Genomic DNA, 14,374 nt, shown 5'->3' on the forward strand with positions numbered 1-14,374 from the left:
TTCAAACAGAAAAAAAAAAATAGAACACTATTCATTTCAAAAGCTGGAAAACTAAAGGAACGCGCCCCTAACACAAGGGACAGAGGCAGCGGGTATGCAAGGAGTAATATAACTATACTACTGTAATAAATGTAAAAACGCCAGTGGGTAGGAGCCTTTATGCAATAAACAGCCTGCTTATCTTCCTACAGTACAAGCTTCACGTCTCTTTGGCAAGTTTTTAATTGACATTATAGATGTACACAAGAATAATGTCTCAACAAAAACACACATTTTTGTCAAAGTAAATCCACACTGCCAGACTCCTGACAACAATGCTTAAACATATGAGACTATTATGCAAATAAGCTGGGTATGTATCTGTTACGAGGTATCTTAAATTGCTAGGGTCTGTCAAGCAAATGTGTGTTAGCCACAAAGACATGTCAAAAACAGCTACAGTAATCTGAACCCTGCTAAGATTAAGTAGGACCTGCCCTCAGGAACACTAAGACTACACATATTAGTATTTTTCAATAACATGAAGAAGAAACTCACAATATGTTTTATAGGAAACATACCTATTTGCATGGCTTGCTCCAATTACAAAGTCTAAGGGGTATTGTCAGGATGAGAGCATAAATCTGATATGCTGAAATAGAATATTGGATGTCAGGACCCAAAATAAATCTTTGCATGAATACCTAAATTAACCTGATCTTAAATTCAGATAAAGGTGTGACCAAATGAGCCCAGGAGGAGGTAATTGAGTTAGGTAAACCCTTTGTGAAGAGACCAGCTTTAGCTATGCAGATCACAAACATCCATTGTATTTGATCATGTATTTCCCTAGCTAATTGACTTCCTTTCAATAGGTAGTGTAAACACAAGCTAACTCCTGGGTGTAAATTGGAGAGCCAGACGCCTAGGTGAAAATCTTGGAGACTCTGGTATAAAAATCTGCATGGTCGCTATGCAGGTATATAGAAATATGACCTTCAAAAGGAAAATGTTGTCATAGTTCATATTTTGGGGAAATCTGGATGCCACTCCGTACTGAGGGGCAAAAACCACACAAGGGTCTTAAAACATAGATACCAACTACACCGGGAACAACCATAGTCACATGTATTCCAGGATGAGATTGGATATTGTTGTAATCTCACAATATGTTTTATAGGAAACATACCTATTTGTATGGCTTGCTCCAATTACAAAGTCTAAGGGGTATATTAACTGAATTGCGGGTTTGAGATGTCGCCTATAGCAACCAATCAGATTCAAGCTGTCCTTTTGTAGAATGTGCTAAATAAATGATAACTAGAGTCTGATTGGTTGCTATAGGCAACACCTCCACTTTTTCAAACCCGCAGTTTTGTAAATATACTCCCAAATGTAAGCAGAGTTACTGTCTTTACAAAGAATATAATGGCAAACAAAACTCTCCAAAATACAACCCTTATCTAGTTCAGTGAAGTCTGAACTAACCCTGCTGTCTGTTTAACAGGTATACATTTTGAAAAGGAAAACAGAGGGGAAGGGATACAGAGCTCAGGGATTTGTCCTGCTTTCCAATGTGCTTTCTGATCTGAAGTTCCACCCAGTAAATATATTCACAATCCTGGTAATATGAATCTTTTTAGAGAAATTGTTCTAAGACAACCAGGAGGTGTTAATGTACTCATGCAGAGAAAGAGTAAGCACTTCTAAGTGTGCTTATACAGTTATTTAATAGTTTGTCCTTGGTGTTCCTTTACATGTTCTATAATTTATTACATATAATATGTAATAGTTATTCCCTCCTCCAATCATGTGTTACATTCTGGATTTCCCTGACTATATAGCAAATGTTTGTCTGAAATAAAATGTAGAATAGGATCACATCACTGTGTAACATGGCAGCACTGTAGGCAGCAAGACTGGTCACTTGAAATTTGGTATTTTACAAGCTCTGAAAGGAAACGCTGCCTTCTCCTGCTGCCTGCATCATTCAGAACAGCTGGACATGAGGAACACAAACAGATGCATCCCCTTTTGTGATGAAAACTGCAGTCTGACACTTTTTTCTTAAGGGCCCAGACGCTAGGTGGACTACTGAAATATGTAACAGTGGGCATGTTGGAGGCAAAAAGAGAGGTATATCTACAGAATGCTTGAGAAACTAATTTGACACACTGAGCAAATGTCTCATCTGTAAACAGTTATAAAAGTAACAGCTGCAGCTACAATTTTTTTGCAGGCATTTAGTAATTTTATACAATCATCTTTGATGCCATTTAAAGTTTTCAGTACAGTGGTACATTTCTGCGTTGATGAACTCATAAGCTTTATCGAAGATATCAGTCCTAACCATAAATGTAGCAGGACAATACCATTTGATAAATAAACAGCAGAAGCATCACTAATCAAAAAGTTCCAACATATAACAACAGAATAAAGAGATGTCATGGTGTTAATGGGATAAAATGATAAATGTCCAGTACACTGCTTCCATCACCCTCATAAGTTTCACTCCTCAGGCTCAGGTATGGGACAATCTATAGAAACACAGGCCATTCTGTTTTTCAGTTTCCAGAGCTTTATATGGAATTTTGTGTATGTTTAAGTCTCCCACAGGCCTAACAGCTGTCATGAAGTCCTTAAGTGAACTGTCTGGGATTTAATGAGCTTCACTGCAAATGTTTTACAAGGAGTGGATAGGATTTATGGCAAATGTGAGGAACTAGAACAGATTTGTCACATGTCTCCCCAAATAAAGCAGTCTGATTGTTAAATCTTATTGAATCTATTTTTCGACAAAACTCTTACTTGTTTCATTTGAATATTAATCCTCTTTGGAGTGTGATTTGAAGTTGCTTTATTATCTTACCCATCTGCTCTATAAGAATAACACATGTGAACAGGAAAAGTTAAAATGACAAACCACTTTAACCCTGAACAACCACAGGTATTTTATATTTTAGTATCAGTTTTTGTGCCGGTTAAATAATGAATAACTACTTTATGTACTCAAGTGAACTCTTTTCATCATGACAGAAGCCTGGGACTTACTTGGGCACAGGCTATATCACCTGGCAGAGGATCCAAGTGATGATGATATCAGTGTTTCTTGGAAGCTTAGCTACAGCCACACAAACTATCCGCTTATGGAGCAATGTCTTCCTGACCCTGCGACCATGACCAGATTAATGGCTATACAGATTCAAACAGACAGTTCTACTGTCGGTATCAAAAATGACGACAGTGCTGGGACTCTTATTAATAATATCCCATCAGCGTGACATCTCCCAACTTTTTGTCCTTAAGAATACTGGTGCCAGTCTATATTGATATCTTTTTTTTTTGGGCCAGTGGTGGAGACTTTCTTTGGGTGAGAGTTACTCCTTAAATATTTTAGAGACATGCACATTTATGTTTTTAATGTTTCAACTGGAAACTCAGACAGGTGAACTGCAGTGATATATTTTCATCAGGTTGTTGTTGTAGGGGGGTCAGTTGATCCCTGTTTGACTCCACATAAAACAAAACCCAGAAATTTTATATAAACACATTAAAATTCTAACCCCATGCTACGCGAAGGAAAAGGAGACATAGTCACAGGTAAATTAACAAACGTTCTTGGTACGTTTCCCTGCACTTCAATGATGCGTACTTAAACCACACAGTACAAACAAAAAAATACAAAGAATGTATATTATAGAGGACCTCAACTGAAGCTGTCATATTCCTGAGAACATTGGTAAGGGTCATTTATGAAGGTACAAAACTGCAAACGCACAGTGCAAATGAAGTCCTCTACTATCACACTCCTAAGTTTGTGCAAATGCAACCACAAAAACGCATGGATTTTCTGGCTAAGAAGGTGGCATTGATGGGAGTGCAAACAATTGCATTGTCTTTTGAGAGTAGTTGAATGTATTGGGGACATTTCTTGCCAAATGTGAAATGCTAGTTTTGTGTAACAGCGAAAAAAGTGAAATTATTTTTGGCATGGGATTACTTAAATGAGCTAGCAGAGTTGGAGTACCTTCATGGCTTTTTGCTTCCTTCAAAGGGACTGTGGTTCTCCAGCTTGCCAGAGTTGCGGGAAAACTACTCTCTTTCCTATACTTTTAGCTGGACGCACTTTATACGTTCCTTCTGCACTTTTGCAGAAAAGTGCATTTCAAGACACACTTCCAACAACATCATTAAAACATTCAAACATACAAAAGTGACAAATATAAAAGACAATTCCAAAGTTCATTCACTTTCAGAATGAATTTAAGTCATAAATGGGGCTCTGGCAAGCAGAACCTTAGAAGAAAAATAGAAGATTTTAATTTAGCGAAGGTGGTGTTCCTTTAAGTGAAAGTAGCTTTGACTTTGATGCAAAGTCCTAGTGTTTTCACCATGCACATGTTCCACAGAATTCCAAATGTAGAGACCACTGTGGTATAAAGGGGGAGACCGGGAATTGAGCATGTACCATAAAATACGCTTGGAGGTTAACGGACGCACTTGCGTATATTTAGTAACAAATGTATAGACTATATTCTAGCTATATAAATTATATGCAATATTGTCATTTTTATTTAGAAGTCCAATATCTCTTGCCAATTGTTTTTCACTTTATGTTCTTGTCGAAAATAAACAGATTTTTTTTTTTTAAAAAAAGCAGCACAGGTCCCATTTTTTCAAATGACCCTGTAACAAACCTTATTAATTTTTTTTTGTATTGAACAGTTTTCATTATTTGCTACTAGTTCCATTTTGTATATTATTTAGTCGTATCACAAGTTTTAGGGGTTATTTAAAGAATACATACTTTATTTGTCCTTAAGAGCAAGTAAAAGTAAAGACACTACTTGTCATTCATGTATATCAAAAACTGTGCATTAGGGAGTTGAATAATTTACATGAAATGAAAATTACTGCAGTGTTTCCAATTAACTAAATATATCCACCATAGTCACTTGTACACCCCTGCCAGCCGTTGCCATATTAGGAGAGTTGTACTTGGTATGCAAAAATGTAACCAAGTTAATTGGTGGATTCAAACACAGGGGCAGTCGGGTGATGTCACAGTAGCTGAAATTATTGCATTCTCAGCTTGACCAGTATCAGACACAAGAGAGTTTAAATTGTCTTCAATAAAGTAGGAAGACGATACTTTTCTTTTAACAGAGCTGCAGTGAAAAGTCAGGTTAAAACTGCACCTTATTTCCCCCTCTGTGCCTTAGATCTGAAAATGTTGGGTTTTGTGGTTCTTTAGTGTTTTGTCCATGTCTGGAAAGCACAGTTACAGTTTACCTTATGCAGATATTGCTATGTATTGAAAAAAAGCTGCCAGGAGATTCATGGGGATGGAAAAGTAAAGTAAATTCTGAAGTGGAACAAAATCCCTAAAACCCAAATGTGATTACAAGCCTGTTTTATGTGCTGTGCCTTCTACTGCTTAGTACCACAGGAGTGATTCTTTCAGTTGAGCCCACACTGTTACTGATACACAAATCGTAGAGACAGTTTTAAAAGGGCATAGAGGACAGAAATATTACCATAAAGGAGAGAGACATCAGCAGATGACAGGACAGGTACAAAAACTCTTAACACTCCTGAAAGTTCATAGTCGCTAACATTTCACAATACAAATGAATACAATTCTGTTAGGGCGCTCCACTAAGGTATGCAGCTGTATATGATGATAGAACATCCACCAATATTCAAATATAAATATGTATACAAAAGGTTCATACATACACTTGCGCTTCCTTCCCAACAACAGGAAGAAAATCACAACGCAGTGTGTTTTTCAATGGGTATAACAACAACCCTAGAAAGGACTCATTGGTCCAGTAAACAGAAAAAAAACATAAAATAGCGTAATATGGCAATAAAAAGGTCCTATTCAAACTGACTTCCACCACCATATAGGATATTGTCCTTAATCTTTCACCATGGATACACAGTGTGTAAAGGTAAAACCAGTGATCCCAAAAAGGACCCCTTGTGGATGTATGCTTACTCAACACAAGAGGTATGAACGCATCCTCAACCCAATAAATGCAATAACTTTGAATGGGCTTTCATTTCTCAATTTTCCAAGGAACATAAGTTGGTTGAAAGAATTTTTAGAAAACACTGGCATCTATTAAAGAAGGATGCCATTATAGGTAAGGCCTTACCAGAGAGACCATTATTTATTTATAGAAAGGCTCAGAACATTAAAGACAAGTTAGTAAGAAGTAGCCTTCCGGACGATTTGAGAAGATCAATTAGAACTGTGGGTTTCCACAGATGTGGGATGTGTTCTGCGTGCAAAATTAGCAAGGTTAAAATTATGAAGACCACCAAGATTAATATTAATGGGGTGGATATCTCCATTGATCAGTTTATCACATGTAATACCAGCAACGTGATATATGTGGTTCTATGTACGTGTGGCAACATTTATGTGGGGAGAACAATGCGCCCCCTTAAAATCAGAATGAGGGAACACACATACAACATCAAAAAGGGTTTAGAGACCCACTCTTTGCCCAATCATTTCAAGGTTACACATTCATGTAGACCGTAATGTATAGAACAATTTTGGGGTATACAATGTCTAGAACCCTCTTGGAAAAATAGGGATATTGCAGGCAGTTTAGCCAGATTAGAGATGAAAAATGGATCTATGATCTTAAGGCTCTCATACCAGGAGGTCTGAATCTAGATTTCGAATTAAAGTGGTTTTTATCATTTAAACCTTTTTGTTTTGTTCTTAATATATCCTTCACATTTTATTATGTTTTTAATATTGTATTTGTTTGTTTTTTCGAGGTGATTTTATGTCAATTCAGCTGAGATTGCTTATTACCTACAGCATCTCACGCCTCTACGGGATTCCCATTGTTTTTGTTGTTGTTCATGTTTTAATAAAGTTTGTATGGACCAAGCCACTTTTTGAGTTCGGACATGTGACGTCCGAATACCGGAAGTGCATAGGAGGTGCGGGATGCGCCGAAAGGCGATTGTAGCACTATTTAAGGAAGGACTTTTATGGATGGACTTTATGAGCCTTGATAAAGACCCTCGGTTTGGGAAGAAACGTGTTGGCTGATTGTGTGTCCCGATGATTGAGCAGAGGAAACGGTAGTGAGGATTAATTCGCTGTTCTATACCATCATTGGTTATGTACTTTGAAAGCTGTTGTTTCCTTTGTCTTTTGGTATGGGTCCTGCATATTACTCACATCAGTCCCTGCCCCATTGGAACTTACAGTCTAAATTCCCTAAGATAGACACTCACACACAGACACAGACAGACAGAGAGGGAGACAGACAGACAGAGAGGGAGACAGACAAGGAGAGACTAGGGTCAATTTTGATAGCAGCCAATTAACCTACCAGTATGTTTTTGGAGTGTGGGAGGAAACCGGAGCACCTGGAGGAAACCCACGCAAACACAGGGAGAACATACAAACTCCACACAGATAAGGCCATGGTCGGGAATCAAACTCATGACCTCAGTGCTGTGAGGCAGAAGTGCTAACCACTAGGCCACTGTGCTGCCTTTTTATTGTTATTTACATGCATATATGGAGCACTTATTGGAGTGAGGATCAACATGCCACATTGAAGAATGATCAGGATATTGGGTTGAGGATGCGTTCATACCTCTTGTGTTGAGTAAGCATACATCCACAAGGGGTTCCTTTTTTGGATCACCTTTTACACACTGTGTATCCATGGTGGAAGATTAAGGACAATATCATATATGGCGGTGGAAGTCACTTTGAATAGGACCTTTTTAATGCCATATTACGCTATGTTATGTTTTTTCTGTTTACTGGACCAATGAGTCCTTTCTAGGGTTGTTGTTATACATCCAGTTATACCCATTGAAGAACACACTGCGTTGCGATTTTCTTCCTGTTGTGCTGATAAGGAAGCAAAAATGTATGTATGAACCTTTTGTATAAACATTTCACAATAGTCTACAGGGACATTTTGCTGTTGAGCTGCTGCATCTAAGCCCAACACGTGTGATACTGTCTCAGTGGGCATTGTAATCCCGATCATGACAAACAGAATTCAATTACCCAATGTTTTTGTGCATTTAAAATACTTCTCAATAAATATTACTGAAGTTTAATTTCCGAGGCCCAAAGAATAATAATAGATTGTAAGAATGTTATTGTGCAATTTGTCGGTATCTAAAAACAAGGGACAAATCTTTGAAAACTGGGAATGTACTAGAAAAATAGTGACAGATGGCAACTAAGCTCTACCCCACCTTACTACTAAGCATAGGGAGGCACAGCACAAAGGTAAAAGGTTACATGTGAACACCACAACGATGACTGCAATGCTTTCTTGCTGTATTACGTCAGAGCTATGAAGCACGTATGTGGCTTGTTACAGTCCTAGGAGTTTATATAATTTTCAGGCCTAAAGCCACCTTAAATGAACTGAAGTAGGGAAAAGGGTTAGGGATATAGTTGACCATTTTTATGTTTGACAATCATTAACTTTCAACCCACCCTGTCATAAACATTCATCCTGCTTATAGATCAATAACATTCCCTAACATTAACTATGTACTGTTATTAATATTGCATTTTGTACAATTTTATGCTAAAAAATAAAAATCCTTAAAATAGTTTGAGTAAATATATTTTTATATAGAGCTCATGTTGCGTGACTGCTAAACATAAAACGCAAGGTGATAAAGCAGGAAAAGGCATTTAGTAACATTTGCAAACTTATAAGTAAAAGCTCACAATCTTTGACAAAAGTTAAAGATGTTTTATACTGTATTTACCCACCTATTATTCTGGTATCAGTCACTTTAGGTCCAAAAGGTACTCTGCTGCGTCTTTCAATAAGCATACTGGCACCACAACTGACGTACATAGAAAATAATCCCATATTCTTTCCAATGCTTACATGGCTTTAGCCAATAGGTGACACTTTCACATATAGGTTTTTGAATATTTCTAGTACAAAAATGTATATTAGGTGTAGTGGTCTTTTAGGCTAACGGCACACGAGCGCTTTATACATTTACGTATTTTAACTCTAGGAACAAAGTTAACAGCTCAATACAAAGCTCCTGTGTGCCACCAACCTAAAACAAAAGTATTAAAAAGAGTGACTAATCTAGTCTTTACCACTCCATCCTTGTACTGCAGTGTAGAACAGACAGCTGATAACTCAGTAGGACACTTATGATAATTGAAAGTACAAGTGGCACTATTAACTCTACCAAATAGCGGACATCCAGCAGACAAAATCAATAAAAAAATAAAAATTAAAAAAAAAATGAAAATCATGCACAATTTTAAGTGTTGCTACAAACCCATATAACCACTTTCCATCAGAACATCATTAACACAAAGCTTTATTCACACATAAAATATTAAAGTAAAATAAAATGCACAAGAGCAAGAATCCAGGCCAGACCAGAAGCAAACCATTTTGTGCAGTTTACAATGAAATGTTTGTTTTGTCATAGCAAATATCACAACATATCAGAAATAAGGTCTCTTTTGCAGTACTGGTCAAACTGTAGGCAAGGTCTTAGCACCCAGTGCCGGCTAGAGTCTGTTTATAAGACACTGCAGGCTCATCCAGTACAGAACATGGAAGCCATTCTTTATGTGTAGGCAAATTAACAAGAAGTGAAGAATGATAGTGTCCCAACTGTCCAAGGCTGCTTATGAACAATGTAGAGAACATAAAACTATATGGCACCAAAAGAACAATGCCAAACAGGCTCTTTAGTCTTCTGCAGGAAAAACATGCTGGAACTACCACAAGGATACGGATATTCGAAAACAGGTAAAACATGATCAGCAGGGGTAAAAGACATCAGATGGCTGCCATTGTGATAAATGATGGGAAGAGGAGGGGGGGGTACATGTTTTATTTCATTTGGGTCAATATTTCCCTTTACTAGACTATTAGAGATACACTTAAAAAAATATAAAAAAATATTTGAATATTTCTGTGGCGAAAAAAGTTTCAGTTTACATTTAAAAACCGTATGAAAGAATAACAAAAATGATACAATTAGCATCTCTACATTTATATTAATAGTTTTGATTTTCACATCTCACCGAAAATGATCCTGTGAATTTCCATTTGTTAATGTAAAATGTTAAAGCAGTGATCACACGTATAAGGTTTGTTTTTCTTAAAATAGCAAGTTAAGTACCGTCTAAGTATGCATTTGATATCTAATTTTTCTTATCTGTTCTCCTACAAATCATTATCTCCTTTTCAAAATCTCTCTGCAGGGTATACAAGTATAGCTGCCAGTCACACACTCAGAAGGTTGAGATGGCAGAAGGTGGATTTTACAGTGCAGAAAGAGCTCAGACGGGTGTTCCAAAGCATCTCTTCTCACTACATTATGTGCATGTGACTTTGGTTGCCATGGTAGTCACAGAACACTGAAGAAAAATAAATCATTAATATCGACCTAAAGAAACAAACCAAGGAAAATGTCTAATTACGCTTCTTAAGCTTCTTCTTATAGCCTACCACAGTGATTTATTAAAAAAAATAAAAAAAATGAAAACCAACAATCTATTTTATCATGGGATTGCGGCTTTATTGTGTATGCAAGTCTACTTGTGAAAAATATGGAGGGCTCTAATTACAAAGCTAAATCCACCTTTGAGGATTTTTATAGTGATTAAATGTGCAAATTAATCCCAATGTACCCAAAGGTAAACTTTGGGATCTTTGAAGGTAATAACAGTACTCTTAGGAACATTTTAGCAAATCAATATATATGGTATTTGTGTGGTAGATAGCTGGAATCTGAACAGGTACTAAGTGAACTTGTACAAAAACATTATATAATGTAATGCCATGTCATTAAGATGCACCGGTGACTGGAGTCATGCTGCTCATGTGCATGCCTTTCTCTTACAATTTTATTGCTACTAATATACCATTTGCACGTTATATATAAGGTTGCTCTAGAGCAGGGGTTCTTAACCTGGAGTCGGTGGATAGATTTCAGGGGGCCATGAACTTAATCGGGGAAAATATAATTAACTTCTAGGTCAAATTTAGCATTTCCTCCAATTATGAACGTAGGCAACAAACCACAGAAGCATTAGAAGTACCTCTGACTATGTCACCAATAGAAATCACAGATATTTTCATATATTTGGAAGCGAGCGATAGGTGTGCGGGCTACTATAAGGGTCCATAGGCTTTACCAGACTACCAAAGGAACAAAAGCCTGCTAGAATATCATTAGAAGTAGACAGATATCATCATCTGATTAGCTGACTATAAAAGGAAGCACTGAAAGACTAAAGATGTACCAAGATTCAAGAGAAAGTTGAAACACTTTAGATTTTGAACACAAAAGGTGGTCATTTATGAACTGGAAAAAATGCAGAGGTGCAAACCAAAAGTCATTTCTTCCCACATTGTGAAGACATGCACGATTCTTCTTATTTTTAGACAGATAGATTAATGTGGCAAGATGTTGCAAAAAAAATATGATCAGCACAGCTGTGATCTAGGTTTTCCATATAGAACGCTGGATAGTCACAGCAATACACAGGGATTCTGTGCACAAATGTGGAGGCATAACCATTTAATAGTTTACACAAAACTACCTATTATTTTTCTTCACATCAGAGGTGGAAGAAACTGGCTCTAACAAATACTTAATCAGACTCCTTTTTCTCATTATGTGAATGAGAATCTGTGCTTTTATGTGTGCTCATACCACCATGCAATTTCTTCAGGAAGACAGAATATGCACTAACATACATTGCAAAAAAAATGTGGGCAATTGCTCATTTAAAAAAAAAGAAGAGAGAAAGTGCTGTATATCCAATTTTTCTTGTAGGTAAATGACCCCCCGCAGTGTTATTCTGTAAAGCAGGCATACCAACTTTCAGTACCAAAGGCCTCTTACCTAACTTTATGTAACTTCAGTTGTTAACTCTAATTATGAGCCCAAACTTTTAAAATTGAATTCAAATTTACAAAAGCAATCATTAAAAATATACATTTACATTCTTCTAGTTGTATACTAAAATACGTATGTCCATAAGATGCTAGGTGGTCATCTTTACCGACATGATGCCAATTATTGCGGAGATGTTCATTAAGCACTGAATTCACCAACTGCTTTGTTTGTATGTGTATCACATTGTACCTCTGTATTCATAATTACACGCTTCATTAAATAACAATGATTTAAAAGAAAAAATACATTTAGTCTATAATAAAGTCAAGGGAGCAAACAATGGTTTGTCAAACCCTTAAAGTGTGTAGCATTTCATCCTTAAAGTGTGTGCGTCTTCTTTACAAGTCCCTCACAGAGTTTAACCTGTCAGTGTTATTTCAGCTTCAAAAGCCTGCTGTAAAAATTTCTGTTTCCAAGTTGGAAGAAGAAGGAAGATCGCAAGCACTATGTGGTTGGAGACACCTCAACTGATGCAGAATAACTAAACTCTAATTAAAGAACAAAAGAACATAACAGGACTGAATCTGTTAGTAGAGTGAAATGATTCTCACTCATCCAATGGCAGATCCTCCAGCAGCAGGTGTTCTTCAGCACTAAGAGACTTAAAGTGATATTTCTTCTACAGTTATAGCGTGCAAACTGAAGGTTTGTTAATTAAAGTTTACCCGTTGTCTACAAACGGTACAGGTGGGCAATTCATGAGCCAAGCACTATTCAGCCTACCAATCCACTATGAATTATTTACATTACTTTGATATTAGACACAGTGCATTATGCCTTAGCAATGCCCACAATGTCTTAACAAATTGCTAGATTGAACTCTCATGTTCCATAAATCAGCGGCCTCATCTGTGGCTATGGATATACTTTCATTCCTACCCTACCACAATATAACACAACAAAGAGGTATGCAGGCCCATCTGCAACTGAAGGTTGAAAATCAAGTGCTCTGTTCTGGCAGAAGCAGCTTTGGACAGTTACGACATTGTAGAGTTGTTATTTTGGGCACTGGATACCTCAACCTCTACAGGAAATAGTGTATTTAAAACTCATGCATACGGAATGTGCAGGGTTAAAGCTGAACACAGGAAAAGAATGCAAGTTATTGGTCATCCTCTTACCATCACGCTATGCTAGGTTTCTAATGGCAAAAAACAAAGCCAAAAGGAAAGGCCCCATTCATTCATTCTTCCGTAAACCCTCCCAGTCTCTGCTTTTGGCTTTAAACAGGACAGTCACTGTTAATTCTTTTCCTGGCGATTTTTTCAGGTGGGTGTCACACCCTGTCTGCTGGCGGAAAGGACCGGGGGACGCCCCTCTCCCAGACTCACCTTCTTCCGGATGTCTTCATCATTGGCTCCTAGTGAGGCGTAAAGCTTGAAGGCCGCTTGGCGCAACTCATGGGCATGTTTTAAATCATGATCGAGCTGAGATCAGAAAAAAGAATGACATAAGACAGATTGCTAATTTCACACATAACCATGCTCTTAGACACATTTAATGTTCCTACATGCAATTTTTTTGTGATAGCTCAATCAGATCACTGCAACTTAAACAACTGTTCTAAGCCAGGCTTAGGCAACCTGTGGCTCACCAGCTGATGTGGAACAAAATAAATCCTTGCATAATCTGACAGCTGGTTCCACACAAACAACTGGAGAGGCACAGACTGTCACATTAGCTTTCAGCACAGGTTGGCAATGACAGACTTAATGACCCTTTAAATGTCAACACTACAAAATATGAGCACTAGATGTCATAAAAAATATAGTGTATAACTCAAAGAAATTGTGCAGTCCCTGCAGGGGTTGTAAATCACAAACAATAGGAGATAAGCAACCTTTCAATGAAAACCTGGAGATGTCAATCGAACACTATCACAGTGAAAAAAATTGGTTGTATGAGAGATCAACAAAAGCAAGTACGGATTTGCAATAAAAAAAAAAAAAAGTCATCCCAAACATACAGGTAGTTCTGTGAAGAGCATTATATAATATTCAGACAATGTTTTGGTACTTTCAAAAATTGAGATATCAAAAATTGTGGTGGGGGTGGGGTGGCCCCAACAGAAGATGAGAAAGGTAAAATGACATTTTTTTTCTCCTGCACATATAAATTAATTGTATTTAGTTCAACATTGTTAGGGAACTGGTATTGTGATCTCCTCTGCTATTTAGCCAGCACACCCACCGGCCAATCACCTGTATACCTTCAGCAAAGTCTGTGGGCAGCACGGTGGCCTAGTGGTTAGCACTTCTGCCTCACAGCACTGGGGTCATGAGTTCAATGCCCGACCATGGCCTTATCTTTGTGGAGTTTGTATGTTCTCCCCGTGTTTGCGTGGGTTTCCTCCCACACTCCAAAGACATATTGGTAGCATTCAGAATAGAATGCTCTCAGACAGGGAGGATAGAAGTAGATAGAATAGGAG

General features: G+C 37.4%; 1 protein-coding gene across 7 annotated transcripts in view; it reads right to left on the bottom strand.

Moving 5' to 3' along the window:
• Positions 1-14,374, bottom strand: part of ARMC8 (armadillo repeat containing 8) — a 106,334-nt gene that overhangs the window by 55,915 nt on the left and 36,045 nt on the right. For all 7 annotated transcript variants that reach the window (XR_012678268.1, XM_075180067.1, XM_075180064.1 and 4 more), the window contains one exon: positions 13,275-13,370. Coding sequence is in view for 6 of the 7 variants with exons in the window: in XM_075180067.1 (XP_075036168.1) it covers positions 13,275-13,370 (96 nt within the window). In the remaining variant the exon portion in view is untranslated. The remainder of the gene's footprint in view (positions 1-13,274; positions 13,371-14,374) is intronic.

Source organism: Mixophyes fleayi, chromosome 7 (assembly GCF_038048845.1).
Source record: "Mixophyes fleayi isolate aMixFle1 chromosome 7, aMixFle1.hap1, whole genome shotgun sequence".
In the NCBI taxonomy this organism is placed as follows: Eukaryota; Metazoa; Chordata; class Amphibia; order Anura; family Limnodynastidae; genus Mixophyes; species Mixophyes fleayi.